General features: G+C 41.9%; 2 protein-coding genes across 4 annotated transcripts; one reads left to right on the top strand and one right to left on the bottom strand.

Moving 5' to 3' along the window:
• Positions 1–443: 443 nt before the first annotated feature.
• Positions 444–11,570, bottom strand: ccnc (cyclin C). The gene is made up of 12 exons (XM_085132614.1): positions 11,422–11,570; positions 10,963–11,069; positions 10,695–10,779; positions 10,392–10,461; positions 10,238–10,289; positions 10,103–10,158; positions 5,814–5,849; positions 5,632–5,723; positions 5,462–5,529; positions 5,286–5,365; positions 4,299–4,417; positions 444–1,826 (listed from the first exon to the last, which is right to left on the bottom strand). Exons 1-12 carry the CDS (start codon positions 11,451–11,453, stop codon positions 1,772–1,774), a joined length of 852 nt encoding a protein of 283 aa, XP_084988740.1. The 5' UTR covers positions 11,454–11,570; the 3' UTR covers positions 444–1,771.
• Positions 11,571–11,591: 21 nt separating this feature from the next.
• On the top strand, positions 11,592–16,809 carry ngs (notochord granular surface). Of its 3 annotated transcripts, none has more exons than XM_085132611.1 (11): positions 11,592–12,506; positions 12,638–12,803; positions 13,032–13,181; positions 14,274–14,393; positions 14,499–14,594; positions 14,885–15,019; positions 15,107–15,217; positions 15,295–15,405; positions 15,497–15,621; positions 16,148–16,417; positions 16,538–16,809. In XM_085132611.1, the coding sequence occupies exons 1-11, from the start codon at positions 12,310–12,312 to the stop codon at positions 16,539–16,541; spliced, it is 1,485 nt and encodes a 494-aa protein (XP_084988737.1). In that variant the 5' UTR covers positions 11,592–12,309; the 3' UTR covers positions 16,542–16,809. The 3 variants fall into 3 exon arrangements, with proteins under 3 accessions (XP_084988737.1, XP_084988736.1, XP_084988735.1); XM_085132610.1 differs by having other exon boundaries at positions 12,641–12,803; positions 16,533–16,807; XM_085132609.1 differs by having other exon boundaries at positions 16,533–16,807.
• Positions 16,810–19,950: the final 3,141 nt, after the last annotated feature.

Below are 19,950 nucleotides of genomic sequence, written 5' to 3'. Positions count from 1 at the left end.
CTTCATTTTCATAATCATAACGTACAATTTATCCTCATTTTTAATGTCGCCACTTGGAGCCCCAGGCTGTGCACATTCCGAATTTTCTACCAGTACACGTCAGCTGTCACTCTTTGTAATCAACAGTAGGGGTCCCACCACAGCCCCTACTCTGAGCAGATACTGCTGCTGGTAAAAAGGACTTCCTATGACTTTTGTAACATGCTGGAATATGCCTCAATGTGCATTACACAAAAACGGAGGCCCACTTTGTTAAGTAGACAATACACAATAGACTTTATTACCATAACTAAGCTTCGAAATGAGCCTTAAAAATAACATTTTTTTGTTCTTTAACTAGAACTAGATATATCCATGTAGGATCATAGGATCACACCCTATTTTAAAGTGGACACCAACAATAGATGAGTTGAATGGCAGGAAAAAGGCCAGAGGGCACCCTGCCACATCTGTTTTTCTTTCTTTCTTTAAAAGAAAAAAAAAGGCCTGAAAGAAAAATAATAATAATAAGCAACAATAGCAGCACACTGTGCAGTTCACCTGAATGGGACAATGTGCTTTCATGAGGGGTTCTCTCTTTAACCAGCAGCTTTTATTTTGTAAGGCTTTCAAGCACCTTTTTTTAAGTACAGCCACACACACAGCTTCCGCTGTATTACATCACAAAAATATAGAGACATTTACACACACATATTGCCACAACTCAGTGATTAAATTCAGGGAATAGAGTAAATTAAAATAAGGTACAACCAAAACTTTGCAGAAAAACATTTTTAAAAAAGATGTTCCGTGACGAATTAAAAGCAAAGGTTTTTCCAAAAACAAAAAAAGTGTTAGATAATGCACTATACAACTAAAGTAGGGTAAATGGGGGAAAAAAATTACTATAAAAACAAACAAACAGGGGCACTTTTATCTGAAGCACAAACCAGCTCATGATTTCCATTAAACTTTTCTTATATAAGCGAAAGCATGAAAGATAAAAGAAAAGTATCATAAGGCTATTTACAAGGAGGTGGGGGTTGGTGGGGTTGTCATGATTCAAAACAGTAAATTCTTGTATTCAAAGAGCTCGTTTGTGCCCTCATGAGGAGCTTCTCTTGGCATTTCTCCAGCCACAGTTTACCAATCAGCCAGCAGAAACACTTAACAGGGCAGGTGCATCCCATCACAGCTGAACAGGGTGATAACCAATAAGATCCACCCTGTAAGCTCAAAATCAATTAACAGGAAAAAAAAAAAGTCTACTGCAATCCCTGAGGAATTAAAACCCACCCAGAGTGGCCGCTCACATGTAGTACACACAGACACAGACATGCACGCACAGTGCTCGTGATCAAGTTTTGTTTTTTCAAATCCCACGGAGCTCGACGTGTAAACACTCACTCCTCTGGACTGTTCAAGGATGTCAGGATCATCACAATGGCGAGTGTCTACTGAACCATTACATCTGTTCCCCCTACATTCCCTCCCACCCCAAAAATGTTCCTTGGCTTTTAAGTTCGTTTCAAGTTGGAGCCTAATCGAGACAACGTCATGGCTTGTTGTATTCGATTTGCTGTTCACTGCAGGCATTTCCGTGTTTCTCGCTCAGTCCACAAACCCATAATGATCAGACAAGGAGGAAAAGGTAAAGACACTCAGTTTGTTGGGGAGTGGGGGTTGATTGAGGATCAAATTTCTGATTGTGACTGTAATGGTTGCACTGTGACATTACTAGAAGATCCTCCACGTCGACATTATGGATTCCCACGGAAATATAGACGGCATGCTAAGACTGACTGTAGGAGTTGCTCTGGTTCCCATTGGAGCTCTGATCACTCTCACTGCAGACAGAGAGAAAAATGAAGTGCATACAGGTCACTGAGATAGACTGTGAGGAGTCCAAGTGTACAAGAACATACTGTACTAATGAAAGCAGACCCACAGCAATTAAAAACAATTAACTTGTGAAACCATTTCCAGAGAAAAGAAGCTCAAACCTCATCTTCACATGTACAATAATTTTCTACCTACACTTTGCACAACCTTCCCCATAACCTTTACATATTTCTTAATTTCTATTCTAATATCTGTCGATAGTTAGCGTGTATGTGTATATATATCATTTTTTTTCTGTTATGAGGATTAATAATAATATTAAAGATACTGTAAACACCATATATTCCATTTCTGTACCACAGTTTGATTTATTTATTTTTGTACCATGACACCAAGATAAATCCTCGTTTGTGTACAAATTTAGCAATAAAAAAAATAATAATACAGATTCTGATGAGACAACCGTCTACAATCATTTTCACCTGAGACTATTTTTTAATCATCTCCATCTTTTCAGCCACCTCTAACATGGAAATCCCCATGTCAGTGTTACATCAGTATGACACTAACTACAGTGGCTTGCAAAAGTATTCGTTACAAAGTGATGTACACGTGAGAAGTGGAACAAAAATCATACATGATTCCAAACATTTTTTACAAATAAATAACTGAAAAGTGGGGTGTGCGTAATTATTCAGCCCCCTGAGTCAATACTTTGTAGAACCACCTTTTGCTGCAATTACAGCTGCCAGTCTTTTAGGGTATGTCTCAACCAGTTTTGCACATCTAGAGACTGAAACTCTTGCCCATTCTTCTTTGCAAAACAGCTCCAGCTCAGTCAGATTAGATGGACAGCATTTGTGAACAGCAGTTTTCAGATCTTGCCACAGATTCTCGATTGGATTTAGATCTGGACTTTGACTGGGCCATTCTAAACATGGATAGGTTTTGTTTTAAACCATTCCATTGTTGCCCTGGCTTTATGTTTAGGGTCATTGTCCTGCTGGAAGGTGAACCTCCGCCCCAGTCTCAAGTCTTTTGCAGACTCCAAGAGGTTTTCTTCCAAGATTGCCTGTATTTGGCTCCATCCATCTTCCCATAAACTCTGACCAGCTTCCCTGTCCCTGCTGAAGAGAAGCACCCCCAGAGCATGATGCTGCCACCACCATATTTGACAGTGGGGATGGTGTGTTCAGAGTGATGTGCAGTGTTAGTTTTCAGCCACACATAGCGTTTTGCTTTTTGGCCAAAAAGTTCCATTTTGGTCTCATCTGACCAGAGCACCTTCTTCCACATGTTTGCTGTGTCCCCCACATGGCTTGTGGCAAACTGAAAATGGGACTTCTTATGGTTTTCTGGTAACAATGGCTTCCTTCTTGCCACTCTTCCATAAAGGCCAACTTTGTGCAGTGCACGACTAATAGTCGTCCTATGGACAGATTCCCCCACCTGAGCTGTAGATCTCTGCAGCTCGTCCAGAGTCACCATGGGCCTCTTGGCTGCATTTCTGATCAGCGCTCTCCTTGTTCGGTCTGTGAGTTTAGGTGGACGGCCTTATCTTGGTAGGTTTACAGTTGTGCCATACTCCTTCCATTTCTGAATGATCGCTTGATCAGTGCTCCGTGGGATGTTCAAGGCTTGGGAAATGTTTTTGTAGCCTAAGCCTGCTTTAAACTTCTCAATAACGTTATCCCTGACCTGTCTGGTGTGTTCTTTGGACTTCATGGTGTTGTTGCTCCCAATATTCTCTTAGACAACCTCTGAGGCCGTCACAGAGCAGCTGTATTTGTACTGACATTAGATTACACACAGGTGCACTCTATTTAGTCATTAGCACTCATCAGGCAATGTCTATGGGCAATTGACTGCACTCAGACCAAAGGGGGCTGAATAATTAGGCACACTCCACTTTTCAGTTATTTATTTGTAAAACATGTTTGGAATCATGTATGATTTTCGTTCCACTTCTCACGTGTACACCACTTTGTGTTGGTCTTTCACGTGGAATTCCAATAAAATTGATTCATGTTTGTGGCTGTAATGTGACAAAATGTGGGAAAGTTCAAGGGGGCCGAATACTTTTGCAAGCCACTGTACAGGCAGCACTGTGTTGTTCAATCTCTGTTTCTGCACCAAATCCTTGCATTTTTGTTTTATTTGCACAAAGGTCTAACCTCCCAACTTCTTTTATAAATTGGTTTGTCAGAATCAGAATACTTTAATAATCCCTAAGCAAATTATGTGAGTTACAGTTGCTCCAAAACAATAACAGTACAGACTAAACTAATTAATACAATATATTACAAAGTTTACAAAATATAAGAAATAGCTAAAATATATACACAAATAGCTCAATTTAAACATCAAGAATATTACAGAGGTGAAATATATATGATTGATATTTTACTCTACTTAATCTGTCCTGTGTGTTTTAAAATATAGGATTTATAGGAGAAAGAAACAAGTACACTACATACCTGTTTGGAGGTGGTTTGGGTTTTGGCATCTTATTTAGGACAGCAGCTATCTCCTTTCTATCATCAAAATTTTTCCACTGGTCATACAGCTTCAGAATGACACGGATAATCTCCAGGATCTGTACAAAAAATAGCCACACAAAAAACACAAGACAACGTGAGGCAACGCAACATCAGTAATGAAAACTCACAAATGTTAAATCAAAGTAAAATGGGTCATTTTCCTGTAAGTAAAATATACAGTAGTCATTGAACAAAATGAGCATTTTCTTATGTAAAAACATATACATGAAGTGAATGACATGATCCGTCTGTGTCAGTATGTTACATGCTCAAATCCACAGCAAAAATATCACTTTATTTGTTTAATATTTGAGCACAAAATATTACTAGCACAAACACATACAGTACATGGTAAATGGTAAATGGCCTGCATTTGTATAGCGCTTTTCTAGTCCTTAAGGACCCCAAAGCACTTTACACTACATTCAGTCATTCACCCATTCACACACTGGGAATGGCAAGCTACATTGTAGCCACAGCTGCCTTGGGGCGCACTGACAGAGGCGAGGCTGCCGGACACAGGCGCCACCGGGCCCTCTGACCACCACCAGTAGGCAAACATGGGGTTAGTATCTTGCCCCAATATTTGGCATGCAGCCAGGAGGCAGCCTGGGATCAAACCACCTCGAACCACCTTCCGATTAGTGGCTGACCTGCTCTGCCACCTGAGCTACAGCCACCACATAAAAGGATAGCAGTGATTTTAATTACTAGGTCAATCTCATGACCTCATGCTACTTAAAGGCAGATAACTCATCAGCAGTTTATGGTGGCAAAGTGAGAACAAAGATGTAAAAACTTGATTTAAACAGGCAACAATGTGCCTGCCATATCACAATGTGTGGAACCTCAAGTTGCTATATGTTATGAGGCTAAGTACGAATGGGTAAAACTCTACAACACTGAAACTGATATCAAACTGACTTTGTCCATGTCGACCGAGAGCTCTGCAAACCACTGTCTGGCATCTTTCTGCTGCACCACACAGGCAACATGCAGACAGGCTGTGGGAGGAAAAGAAAAACTGATCAGGTTAAAGCTTATTTAAAATCAGTAACTATATTAGAGAACAATCTGAAATGCATGGGTACAAGTCTTACCCAGGGCGATCATGAAGGGAGGGTAGAGCAGACACAAATCTGTCCTGTACGTGTCATTCACTATTCGCCTGGTAAAGAGACATTGGCAGGGCAGGCACAGAGTGAGGACACACAAAAACAACTAAATCGAATAAACAAAAGCGACAAATGTTAAGCAGATGGTATCGTACCAGGCCAGAGGCAGCAGCATGTCCTCCTGTCCCATATCCTGCACATACTGCAACAGTGGTCTGTAGGGGTGGTACACAATCAGGCAACAGTCCTGAAAACATAGAAAAATATTACATCAATAAATCAGTAACACAACACTCAGTCAAGCCAGCACTAAAGACACAAATCTTTCTGTACTTACCATCAGCTCCAAAAGGTAAAATTCACATTCTAATATCTGTAAATACACAAAGCAGGACTGGGTTTAGGACACAACATGTCAGGCAACATAAACTAGTTCAGAGAAGACTCCAAAGAAAACACATGGCAGCTTCTTACAGAGATAATTTACTCACAAAACAAATTAAAAATGCTTAAAAACCAAGACATCTGAGAGAAGACCATCTGGACAGTATAATATATTATACACCTTTAAAAGCTTGCAAAGCTTTTAAATACTATTCAACATACGTGACATAGTATATATATATATATATATATATATATATAAATAAACACCCAGCATGCCCCTGCGGGCGGTTTATCCTTCAAGCTCGGGTCCTCTACCAGAGGCCTGGGAGCTTGAGGGTCCTGCACAGTATCTTAGCTGTTCCCAGGACTGCGCTCTTCTGGACAGAGATCTCCGATGTTAGTCCCGGGATCTGCTGGAGCCACTCGCCTAGCTTGGGAGTCACCGCACCTAGTGCTCCGATTACCACGGGGACCACCGTTACCTTCACCCTCCACATCCTCTCGAGCTCTTCTCTGAGCCCTTGGTATTTCTCCAGCTTCTCGTGTTCCTTCTTCCTGATATTGCTGTCATTCGGAACCGCTACATCGATCACTACGGCCGTCTTCTTCTGTTTGTCTACCACCACTATGTCCGGTTGGTTAGCCACCACCATTTTGTCCATTTGTATCTGGAAGTCCCACAGGATCTTAGCTCGGTCATTCTCCACCACCCCTGGGGGCATTTCCCATTTTGACCTCGGGACTTCCAGGTTATACTCAGCACAGATGTTCCTGTACACTATGCCGGCCACTTGGTTATGGCGTTCCATGTATGCCTTGCCTGCTAGCATCTTGCACCCTGCTGTTATGTGCTGGATTGTCTCTGGGGCATCTTTACACAGCCTGCACCTGGGGTCTTGCCTGGTGTGATAGACCCCAGCCTCTATGGATCTTGTACTCAGAGCTTGTTCTTGTGCTGCCATGATTAGTGCCTCTGTGCTATCTTTCAGTCCAGCTTTGTCCAGCCACTGGTAGGATTTCTGGATATCAGCCACCTCCTCTATCTGCCGGTGGTACATACCGTGCAGGGGCCTGTCCTTCCATGATGGTTCCTCGTCTCCCTCCTCTTTCTTGGGTTTCTGCCGCCTGAGGTATTCACTGAGCACGCTGTCAGTTGGGGCCATCTTCGTGATGTATTCTTGGATGTTCGTTGTCTCATCCTGGACTGTGGTGCTGACACTCACCAGTCCCCGGCCCCCTTCCTTCCGCTTAGCGTACAGCCTCAGGGTGCTGGACTTGGGGTGAAACCCTCCATGCATGGTAAGGAGCTATCTTGTCTTTATGTCAGTGGCTTCTATCTCCTCCTTTGGCCAGCCTATTACCCCAGCAGGGTACCTGATCACGGGCAGGGCGTACGTGTTGATGGCCCGGATCTTGTTCTTACCGTTCAACTGACTCCTCAGGACTTGCCTGACCCTCTGCAGGTACTTGGTGGTTGCAGCTTTTCTAGCGGCCTCTTCATGGTTCCCATTCGCCTGCGGGATCCCCAGGTACTTGTAACTGTCCTCTATGTCTGCAATGTTGCCTTCTGGTAGTTCAATCCCCTCAGTTCTTACTACCTTCCCTCTCTTTGTTACCATCCGACTACACTTCTCCAGCCCGAACGACATTCCAATGTCATTGCTGTATAGCCTGGTAGTGTGGATCAGTGAATTGATGTCTCGTTCACTCTTGGCATACAGCTTGATGTCATCCATGTACAGGAGGTGGCTGACAACTGCTCCGTTCCGTAGTCGGTATCCGTAGCCGGTATCCGTAGCCAGTCTTGTTAATGATCTCACTGAGGGGGTTCAGGCCTATGCAGAACAGCAGTGGGGACAGAGCATCTCCTTGGTAGATCCCGCACTTGATGGTGACTTGTGCTATGGGCTTGGAGTTGGCCTCTAGTGTTGTACACCACATCCCCATTGAGTTCCTGATGAAGGCTCTTAGGGTCCCATTGATCTTGTACAATTCTAGGCATTCCAGTATCCAGCTGTGGGGCATTGAGTCATAGGCCTTCTTGTAATCAATCCAGGCAGTGCACAGGTTGGTCAGTCTGGTCTTGCAGTCTCAGCTGACTGTTCTGTCTACCAGTAGCTGGTGTTTTGCGCCTCTGGTATTCTTGCCAATTCCTTTCTGTGTCCCGCTCATGTATTGACCCATGTGCCTGTTCATCTTAGCCGATATGATGCCTGACAGGAGCTTCCATGTAGTACTGAGGCAGGTTATTGGTCGGTAGTTGGAGGGGACTGGTCCCTTCTTGGGGTCCTTGGGGATCAGGACCGTCCGACCTTCGGTTAGCCATTCCGGGTGTCCCTCGTTAACTAGCAGCTGGTTCATTTGTGCTGCCAGACGCTCGTGGAGTGCAGTCAGCTTCTTTAGCCAGTAGGCGTGAACCATGTCGGGCCCTGGTGCTGTCCAACTCTTCATACTGGAGACCCTTTCTAGGATATCTGTCACTTTGATGGTTACTGGACCCTGTTCAGGGAGATCGCTATGGTCTGCCCTCAGATCCACTAGCCACTGAGCATTGCCGTTATGGGTTGCGTCCTTCTCCCATATGCTCTTCCAGTATTGCTCCGTCTCCAGCCTTGGTGGTGCTGTTCTCTTATTATTGTTCCCTTGCCACTGAGAGTACACCTTTCCTGGTTCTGTGGAGAACAGCTGGTTTATTCTCCTGCCTTCTATTTCTCTGGTGTACCTCCTCAAGCGGCTGGCCAAGGCTGTGAGTCTTTGCTTGGCAGTTTCCAAGGCCTCAGGTATGGACAGATTGCTGTATTTCTTATGCACCTTCTTTGTCGCACCTTTCTGCAACTCCGTTAGTTGGCTAACCTCCCTCCGTGCTACTTTGATCTTGCCCTCTAGCCTCCTTCTCCATGGAGGGTACTGCCCCTTGTGGCTGTTCAACTTGTAGCCAAGCATCTCACTGATCACTGCTGCCGTGTTGTAGATCAGCTTGTTAGTGTCGGTAATCGTGGTTGTAGGTATTGTCCGTAGTGCTGCATTAACATCCTCTAGCAGACCTTCTGAGGGTACTTCACGTAATCTTGGTAACCGGCTTCGGGGGATCCAGGTTTCAAGCTTGGCCATGATCCTATATTTCAGGTCAGTTCCTCTCGCACTCAACGATCCTTCTCCTGTCACACTTGGGGCTATGTACCCAATCTCGGGTGGGGGTGATGATATCTCCCCCCATATATATATATATATATATATATATATATATATACACAGTGTATATATATAATAATTAATAAAGCAATTCCAAAATTTCTCAATTAACATGCAAAATAACAATTTTATTTATCCCTCTTTGTTTATTTTCTCTGACTTATAACTTGAGGAAGTTAAGCTACCCGTTCTTGAATTTTTATGGTTTAGTAAACATTCAAATAGATAAGCAGTCACTTGTAGCACAATTAGAAATAATTAAACTTCTGATAAAAACTCCACCAGCAAATATTAGACTGCTCACAATCTGCACCGCTTTTTGTTTAGAACTGTCTGTGTGCTACTCCATCATTCTCTTTTACTATGACTGCAAAAGCAGACACAAAAATTTATGTTTATGAGTAGCATCACCTTGCAAATTCCCTTCCTACTGTGTGAACCACTCCCTCCTATTATCACTTTTCAGTGGCCCTCTATAAATAATAATTTACACACTTTTCTGGTCAGAGGGCATGTCAAAGCTGTGCTGGTGATGTCCCGCAAACCCTGAAGTGATGCTAGATAAATAATCTTGTGGCAGCTCACTGCATTTGCCACCACAATGTGAGATGCTGTGCACGACAACTGTGCGTACTGTAGCACACAGTACAATGCTATCTCTCAGAGTAACTGAGTTTTCATCACAAGGGTGTGAACATTAGCTGGGGAATCTCACATATTAATAGACATTAATGCCATGACACTGTGATATAGAGTAAAAGGTTCTTGTTATGTTGTAAAGCGGCATGGCGGTTAATAAATAACTTTTCAGATCAATTGAATTCTGTCCATTTTTTCCTCAGTCTCTGCTTTACTAAAATATCATGTACATAAGACAACAACTTAAATATTTTTCATGTCTAATGTCCTCAACTCTTTCTGTCCTGTGCAATTTACCATCAAAACTCAAAACAGGTATTTTTGACTGTCATAAAAAAGATCCCTTTACCTCTTTTTATTATGATGTTGTGCCTGTTATATTAACTGCCGCAAGAATATTTTACTTACATGATTCATTCTGTAGGGGAACTCCTTTGGAAAGGCAAAGGAAAATCTTGTTTTCACTGTTTGAGAAAAATAAAACAGCATTATACAACCTACACTGCAGGAAAAAAAAAAATGTTGCTGAACACAGTCACTTACACACAGATGTTGCTGCAGAGATCAGCCTGGTGTTGGATACAACTCCAAATTCCTAAAAGGACAAAAATGATTAAGATCAGATCAGTTAATAAGTGGGAACCTTAAAGACAGTAAGGAACTTCGAGGCTTCGTGGCAGCACAGAAACACTCATACCTCAACTTTAGAAGCCAGGAAAACACAGGTAGGAGCCATGAGAACTGGATCTATACTTTTCAGAGAATACCTACATAGAAGAAGACAAAGAAAATTATTTGTTTGAGTAGTAGGTATTAAAGTAAAAAAAATAAATAATAATACAAACAACTATTTAAAAAACTGAACACAATAACAATAAACTAAAACGTTTTATATTGAAAGATAGATGTTTTTGAATGGAGTATATGGACACATTTCACTGCCACTCCCACAGGAGTATAAAAAAAAGATTTTTAGTCTATTTGGATGGGATCCGTTTACCTGGCATAGAAGCGTTTAAAGTAAACAGTTGCAGTAGCAATGACCTGCTGACGCAGCTTCAGGTGTTCACCTAAAGCCTGGATCACTGAAAGACACAGAATTAAATACTGAAAAGAGGTATAGCCCATTTTATTATACCAATATAGATTGGTTATAAATAACTGTTAAGCCTGGAGATGTTTTTTTCTGAAGCAAACACAGCTTACACGAACAATACCAACATAACTTGGTAGGCTATCAATTACTATCAGCCAAATATAACAAATACCATTGGCAAAGAAAATCTGTAGCTTCCAGTACTCCTCTTCTGTGAGAAACTTCAGGTCCTTCTGGCGCTCTTTCATCAGGTCCTGCTTATCCAGGACCCACTGCAGACTGACAAATACATGAAACAATATTGTTTCAAACCGCTTAGACGTCAAAACGTGAGCAATGAAGCTAGCAGGCAAGACAACAATAACAACATAAAGCTAAGATTTAGCCGCCGGCTCTGGTGTCGCTGACAACATAACACAACGCTTGCATGATTACGTTTTATGGCATATACAATCTTACTGAGTTTTCTTTCGGTCTTATTTATATTGACTATTTTAGATCCTAGCAGCAGTTTAGGAGAAACTGTTAGCATCGTCATACGATGCATCCGCAAACACAGCTAGGCCTCACAACAAAGAAGGCGAATTCATAAACAAAACCGTAACATGTCGAAGTTTTAATAAAAACTTACTAATGAGAACTCTGCCAAAAATTCCCCGCCATATCGTAGCAGCTGAGGTAGAGAAGTAAGCTTTAAACTGATATTACTCGCTTGCAAAGGAGTGAATACCAGACGGAAAGTAGTTAGGCTAAGCAGAACCTAGAGTAACATCAAAAACCTTCCGGAAAACGAAAGGGGATGGTTCCGGATTGTATTTAAAATCCTTTAAAATGTCAAAAGTGGGATTTTTTTCTTCAGACAGTGTTGATTTGAGTTTTAAATAATTGATAATTAATTTGAATAAAGTAACATTATTCAAAGGACTAAAGCAGTCCATGTCCAGTCAATATCATTGTGTTAATGATACAGTTACCATTTACAGTAATACAGTAACATGATGCAATAACATTTTGATATTTTATATTCAAGCTAGCCTGATTCTATTAACATTGCACTGTACAGGTAAAACAAAAATCACCAGATACAAGACAACACTAAGAAACAGTGAGTAAGTAAGAAACATATATCAGTCGTCGTAAGTCTGTCCTTCTGTCTGGAAGTTTTTATCCACCAAAATGTGTGACTGGTATATTGCTGAAAATAATATGGGCTCTAAATTCAGATTTCAGTGCACTGCATATACACGTTGCTTTAAAGGAGGCTTTAAAAGTAGTTCAGCAGAAAATTCTGTCATTATTGTCAGTAATATTGTTTCAGCAGTCTATAGGTCTAATAAATTATTTGGCGTAAGCTTGACAGATATTTGTAGAGACATGCACCCTTGGGTTGGGGAGGTTCTACATTCCTCTTTAGGTGCTGAGGGAAGGGCTGCGGAGAATATAAGACCCCAGCACAGACTGTGAGACAAAGTAAGCGACCGGTTTCCAGTGTTCAGCTCCATCAGTCAAGTCTGCCAGGATGAGCCGCAGTCCAGAGAGGATGTCTTCATACCGCCGTCATTTCGAGGGCACTTTGGCAGCCAGCTCCGCCTGCCAGCTGCGGGTTTCCAGTCCATCTCCCACCCGGAAGGAGAACCGGCATCGGTCAGCAAGCTTCACCCGGAGTGGTGAGACAAGGGGGCGCATGGCCCTCAGTAACAAGGCTCGACTGACCAGGTGGGTAACGTGTAAAAATGTATTTATTGGTTATTTATGTTAGTTGCGTTCAGATTTGTCTTTTTAAAGAAGTGTGAAACAAAAAAATACTAACATCAATCAGAAAAAAGTTTTCTCTTCCTTTCCTAAAGCAGTACAAGTATGGGAGCTCTGTGCTTTGGTGTGTCTAAGGATGGTGAGCTGGAACTGGACCTGGATGTGGCTGCAGAGGAGAACCGGGCCTTTATGCTGACTCGTACCCACGAAAGGCAGGAGATGGTCATCCTCAATGACCGTCTGACAGTGTATATCGAAAAGGTAATCTACAGTCCAACCATATTCTGCTTCTGTGTTTATAATAAAACCTAAAACACATACACACAGGTCTGTTCAGTTGTCTGTTTTTCTTGTTCAGAAATGAACAAGAACATAAAAGTTAACATTACACATAGTGCTTCATAACCTTTTAAGATGAAACAGTAGCACATTGTACATTGTGGGTTTTTTTTTTTACTTTTAACCTGTTTCTCATGCTCCTTGCTTTAGGTAAGAACACTGGAGTCAAAAAACAAGCAGCTGGAGGCTGAGATTGAGGCCCTGAGAAGCAGCTATGACAGATCATCTGGGCTTAGGAAACTCTACGAGTCTCAGCTGAAGGAACTGAACAGGGACGCAGAGAAAATGAGAGAACAAAGGGTGAGAGAGAGAGAGTCAAGTGACTTTTTAAGTGGCAAACTGAGAGAGCTGGTGTGGGTCCTTATTGTAGTCACCACTGCATTATTTCACTCCCTTATTTGTTCAGTTCTTACCCCTCAGCAGTAAAATATTGATGGAGTGTCGTCCTGGGGGACGGGGCTATGGCTCCCCACACACTCTAGCTGATTGTTACATGGGCAAACCTTTTGAATACAAGCACGCTCATCCACACAGGTGTACGCACAGGTGCACACACGGGTGTTCACTGCTCACAGACACAAACTACACCTTTGTTGACTGCTACCTCAAAGGACATTGTGCGCTGCCGGTCCTGCGTGCTGCACTACAACATTCAATATTTAGTATTTACTGTTATTTACACTAAGCTACATTATTGCGATGGTGTTGTGTTTATTATGTTGCTCTCTTTTTTTCCTTTCTCAACAGGTGATCCAGGAGATTGTTTCTTCATAAGTGCCCCTTCTTACTGTCCCTCTTCCCCTCTGTTTTTCTTCCCCCCCCCTCTCTCTCCCTTTCTTTCTCCCTTTCCTGTCCCCCAGCCATGTCTATCCCGTCTGTAACAACTGAAAATAAAATAAATAATAATAGCAGAGGTCGATCAAATGGACCAATACGGCAAGGCCTTCAGACAACAATTCTGAGGGCTAAAGAACCAAAAGGGACGGGCAAAAAATAAAAACAAACAAAACAAACAAACAAAAAAAACCACCAGCCTCTATCAATCTTGTACTTAGAGCTTGTTCTTGTGCTGTCATGATTCCAGTCTCTCTTTTTTGTTTGTTTTTTTCTTTCTTTTTGCAGAAAAAAGAAAATAAGTACCCTGCTGGGATAATAAGCTGGCCAAAGTGTTAAAATTTTATGTGTGTGCGTGTGTTTGTAATATTTTGTTGCACATAAATGATGCGGTTCTTTTTCATGTTCTTGTTTTTTTGTGTATTGTCAAATGGTTTGCAACTGTGTCCTGTTTTCCTCCCTTACCTCTTTTCCCACATTGGGTAGCACTAGCGCAGAGGGGTAGCACTGTTTTTTGATTCTACAGGAGTTTGACAGTTGTATCTGTGGCCTGTACAGGATCTGTCTTTGCCAGCCAAGGCGGCAATGTTGGGCCAGTTGGACACGCTGAAGGCAAGATATAATGAAGCCCTGGAGACCAGGAAGAAGTCAGAGTATGAGATTGAGGCTCTACGCCCGGTATGACACAATGAAAAGTCAATTTGTAACTTTGAATAAAGACACTTAGTAGCTGCTTGTGAAAATAAATTACATTTATATCCTTGTTGTTTCTGTTCTTCTCAGAATGTGGACGAAGCAACCTCAGCCCGGATTGCGCTGGAGAGGCAGCTGGAAAATCTGGAGGTTCAACTCTCCTTCCTGCAGAGAGTTCACAAAGAGGTAACACATAGCTGCCTCGTGGTTGGCATGTCATTCATATTTCCCATCAGTGGTTTAACGGGCTGTAAATTTGCTGGTTATTGTCAAATCCAGCTCGTGTTGATGGACAGAGTGAGTAAGACCATAAATATTGTAGTTATCTATTTGGTGTGAAAACTTCAGAGGAAGTCAAACAGACAAGTTCTGATTAATCTGTGGGACAGAGTGGTAGATTTGCTTTCATAGAATTGAAAATGTTCCTAGCTCATTTAACTCCCCCCCACCCGTGTTTGTTTTTGGTCTACTGAAAGGAAATTGAGGAGTTGATCCTGCACATCTCTTCAGCATCCTCTGAATCTGGCTTCATGTTTGGCCTCCCAGACCTTTCCCCTGCCCTAAAACAGATTCAGTCTCAGTACGACAGCATTGCTGCCAAAAACCTGGAGGTAAGTGGCATTGATGAAGCTGAAGTATGCCCCGACTCTGGAGAATTTGTCTCTAGATCTGTTTGCATCTCATTCTGTGTTGTCCAGGAAATGGAGACCTGGTATAGAACCAAGTTTCAGGACCTTGATAACACCTCCAGTGAACATATTCAAAGAGTCCGAAGTATGAGAGAGGAAATTGCTGCCTATAGGAAGAATGTGAGTGTTGCTTTGTGTTCTTCTTGTGGTTCATTCTGCAACTTTTCTGGATACTCAGTGTACATGTGCACAATTAGATCCTAGACAAAGAACATGAACTGGAGGTACTGAAGACAAGGAATGAGTATTTGGAGGCCCAGATCCGTGACAGATTGGAGAAATATAAGAATGAAGAGAAGGGCTTAGAGGTAACTAACTGACTGACTTATAGAGATATTTTTTGTCATCCTCTGGCCTGATCACAACAAAAAACATACACCTCTGATGTAATTTCAACAGGAGCACATTGAGGGGATTAAAGCGCATCTGAAGGTGAGCAAGGAAAAGACTGCTCTGCTGCTGCGAGAATATCAGAACCTCCTGAATGTCAAGATGGCTCTGGAGATTGAGATCGCCACCTACAGGTGAACAAGCATTACAATAGGTTTTAAGCACTTAGAACACTTAAACTGCTAATGTGCACACACACAGATGTGGGTGTGTGGCTTTTACATCAAGTAGAAAATAAATAGTATTATGCAAAAGTCTTGAGACACTCCTTTTTTTCTTTACAGTTTGCTTCCAAAGAAACAGATTTCCCTTCTAATTTCCTCAAGGCTTTGTGAAGGTTTTCAATGTTTTTCTTTGGACATTGCCACCTTTTTTCACTAATTTTCAGTCCAGTTCTTGTACCTGTCCTTATTTGGTAAACCACTTAACACTGACCTATTAATCATTCATTTACAACCGATAAATGAAGCCTCATTAGAAATGGCCTTAGTGGAAGGGTGTCTGTCAAGAAGGAAAACAGGAAGAAAAGGTGGAGGTATGCAAAATTACACAAGATGTGGAAAGAAAATCAGGCAACAGATCAGATGGATGTAAACCGGTAAAACTTTGGTTCAAATTGTCATCAGTTTTCCTTTCTTTTTTCGTATGTTTGTGTGTTAGAAAACTGATTGAGGGGGAAGACAGCCGATTGGGCACCATGGTCCAAAACCTTTCCTTGACTGGAGGCTTGCAACTTCCTTCCAGTGATAGCAAATGTGCTCTCTCAGCACCTTCAAAGCTGGGTGGATCTTTGAGTGATACAAGCGGTAACAGCACTGAGAGAGCTGCAGGTGCTGGCCAAATAGCAGCAGCCTCATCAGACATCCAGGCTGATGGTAACTTAGAGAAGCAGGCAACAGTGATGTCGAAGAGAAAGACGGTCCTCGTCAGGTAGAGGGCGACTTTGGCACGGAATGCATGACACATAAAACCTGTAACATTTTCAGCCAGATCTCTAATGACTACACAGTAATCATATTATTCTGTCTGATCTCCCCTTTCCCAGAACAGTTAAGACAGATGGGGACATTTACGAAAGTGACACACAGGAGTGCACCATCGTCATTTCCGGAGCAGCCGATGATACAGATGAGGAATAAATCCCCAGCTTTGTGATTCTTTTTGAGTACATCTGGTGTGCCGTCATCACTCCACTCTGCCTGGTCCTAACTCGCTCCCAGCCTCTGCTTATTTAACCCTCCTGTGTGACATGAGCATGTCACTGAAAGTAAGAAAAATAAACAGCAAGCAAAAATAGGTGTGGTTGTCATTTCAATCATAAAATTTTATCAGTGTTACTTCACTGTAATTATAAAAAAAAAAAGCCAATCTCTTTGTCTATCATGTAATTCAAATACATGAAAGTAACTGTTCACAAATATCCAGTGTTGGGGAGTAACACAATGCATGTACCGGCGTTATGCATTTAAAATACAAAATATGAGTAACTGTATTCCATTACAGTTACTGTTTAAATAGGTGGTAATCAGAATATAGTTACTTTGAAATAAATCGAATACATGGCGGTCATTTCCTGTTTCATATGTTAGACTATCCTCTCTCTATGCCTTGTCCAACTTTAGTGATTAGATGCAGTCAGGTGCAGGTTTAGCTCAGTTGGATGAAAACGTAGTCTTATATCGCATGGCTGCGAGCGGCTGACCTGGGTTCAAGTACAACCCCCTGCCTTTAAGATGTTATTTCTATACTCAATTTACATCTAAAATTAATACACTTGAGTGTAAATAAGGTTAGCACGTTGTTAAAGCAGGCCATAGAAAAGGCGTCATACATCCTGTTAATGTTGGTGGCTTCAGTTACACAATGGACCCTGAGCCAGCAGTGCATGGGCAGGAATGCATTACCAACACCACTTCATAAGAAGGGGATGGGCGAAACTTCAGTATCGTCGATGTGCTATTGGATTATCCCGGAATCCCAACATATCCCAACATTCCGGAATCCCAACATATCCCAACATATCCCAACATATCCCGGAATCCCAACATATCCCGGAATCCCAACATATCCCAACATTCCGGAATCCCAACATTCCTGAATCCCAACATTCCTGAATCCCAACATTCCTTCCATTGCAGGTCTAAGTAATTGTTACACAATGACATTTTTTTTATTTTAAAACTGCCTGAATGACAGTCTGACCTGAATTGCCTCATAATGTTTTTAACCAATGCTTCGGAAAACCCAACAATGAAATAGTTACAGTTGTAGATGTGTGGCAAGAAAGAGTTGTGAACCCAAAAACACAGGACTTGGGAACACTGAGCTGGGGACACGGGGACACACGGGGACACACACATACACCAATAACCTGCCCATGGACTAAAGTATTAGTCCTTCATTAATGATATGTTGGATATATGGATTTCATGGATCACCATTGAACAAAAGTTACTGGATCATCTTTTGAGTAATCCAGACCAACTTGCTCATTGAAGCTTGGATCAACACGTCACTCATTCATCAAAACTGGTGAATGATAATATTGTTTAAGCCGTAAAGGAAAAGGGTGAAGCTATTAGAGTTTAAAGACATTATTTCACTACAAAAACAAGAAAAGCAGAGTTTAACATGGAAGCAAGCATTTAAGTACATGGGGAAAATCTTTACATTAGTGACATTAGTCACATGAAAATGTTAAGGAAGTGTCTCCTGAATTTGAGAAGTTTATTAAATGCTACGAAGATGCAACCGCTTTGCAAGAATCCTTTAAGTTTGCCTTTTCACTTCAGCCTCTGGCAGTTGCAAACTGCATATTTTCAGTCTAAGGTGATGGCATTCTCTGTTTTCATACACAATGTAAAGGTTTGGTTGCAGGAAGCAGGCGATCCGTATACTGAACAAAACAATACTGTTCTTGATGATTGAGTTGTTGCAAATCTGGATGAAGTGAATACTGCAGACAGTGTCAGTAATATCTCAAGTGTAAAGCCGCGTTAAAAAAACATTTTCACAGCAAAGTCGAATTTCATCAACAGCTTCTTCGTGGATTAAAGCTGCGGTTGACAAGGCAGCGCTCATGGAGCGACTCCCTGCATTAAAGAAAATACAAAAAACAAAAAAACAAAAACATTTTATTGAAGCGCAAGAAGAAAAACTGAGAAAAGAAAAGGAGAAATTATCCTTGGAGAGAGAGCTGGCAGCAACAAATGCGAAGCTTTGTGTCTTGGAAATAAGCTTGCGTTGTGGCTGAGCGTTCAGATGTAAAGTCAAAACCAACATCAGGTGGATAAGATGGTAAAAGTTGATGCTTCAGCTCAAGTGACGCAGCAAACAGCCTCAGTCTCCTACTTTGACTGAGAACTGTACAAATGAAATTACATAATTTTAACAAAAACAAAATGACATCACTACTTTGCTTGTAAAACTAAACCTATCCTCTGTCCTCCCAGCCAAAAACATCGCTGTGTTTGATGGAGACCCTTTACAGTATAGATCATTTATGAATGCCTTTGAAAATGGAGTGGAAATTAAAACTGATGACTGGATCAACTGCACTTTTTAGAGCAGCTCACTAGGGGGCAGCCTAAAGACTTTGTGCATTGTGGTCAGCATTTACCTCCTGAGCAGGGCTATTCCAGCCAAACAACTTCTTGAAGAACATTTTGGGAATGAAAATACAATTGCTTCTGCATATATGGAGAGGATTGTGAGTTGTGCACCTATTACAAGCAAAGGTAGGTGTGTGTGTGTGTGTGTGTGTGTATATATATATATATACATACATATTGCAATATGGCATAATTTCCAGGGGGGTTATGACCCCCCCAATACAATTATGAATCATCTTGCATAAATAGGCTGTTGATCTTCTTTACTCATTTCAGTTATTACCAGCAACATAGTTCCATGTTTAATCATCTGGGAATTTCACCCAGATGTATTTATTTAGACACCCCCCCCCCCAATGTTCAGCACAAAGTTATGCTCATGGGGTCAACTGGTTTATCGTTTGGCAGGAAACAACAGAACAGAGGGAGAGTTTCACTGAGAAGCGTTTTCTGAAATGGAGCCTAAGGCGGGGACTGTGTGATATGATAGCGGAGTTTGCCTTACTTGATTTGCAGCAACGGAAAGGAGGGAGTCAGCCGTTTGCGGGCGACAAAGAGGAATATTCCAGATATGAGGTAATCAATGGCAGAGAACTGGAGAGGGCAGGTAAGTGTGTTCCGGTCCTTTCTTTTGCAGGAGCGGCGGGAATGAAGTCTGAGCGTGGAGGCAGCAGCGTATGGAACACGTAACCCAACCGAGATAAATCAGGTGAGTAAGGAGACTTAGAGGAATGATCAGGGGTGCAAAGTCTCACAGATCATCTGCAGCAGTGGGTCCCTCAGTCTGTCCTCACTCTGGACACTTACAATTGTCACACATGGAAATCAAATGTGTGATAAGCTGCATGTATT

Source organism: Neolamprologus multifasciatus, chromosome 15 (genome assembly GCF_963576455.1).
Source record: "Neolamprologus multifasciatus chromosome 15, fNeoMul1.2, whole genome shotgun sequence".
NCBI classification, from domain to species: Eukaryota; Metazoa; Chordata; class Actinopteri; order Cichliformes; family Cichlidae; genus Neolamprologus; species Neolamprologus multifasciatus.
Note: the sequence above shows the minus strand (reverse complement) of the source record. Positions and strands in the feature narration are given on the sequence as shown.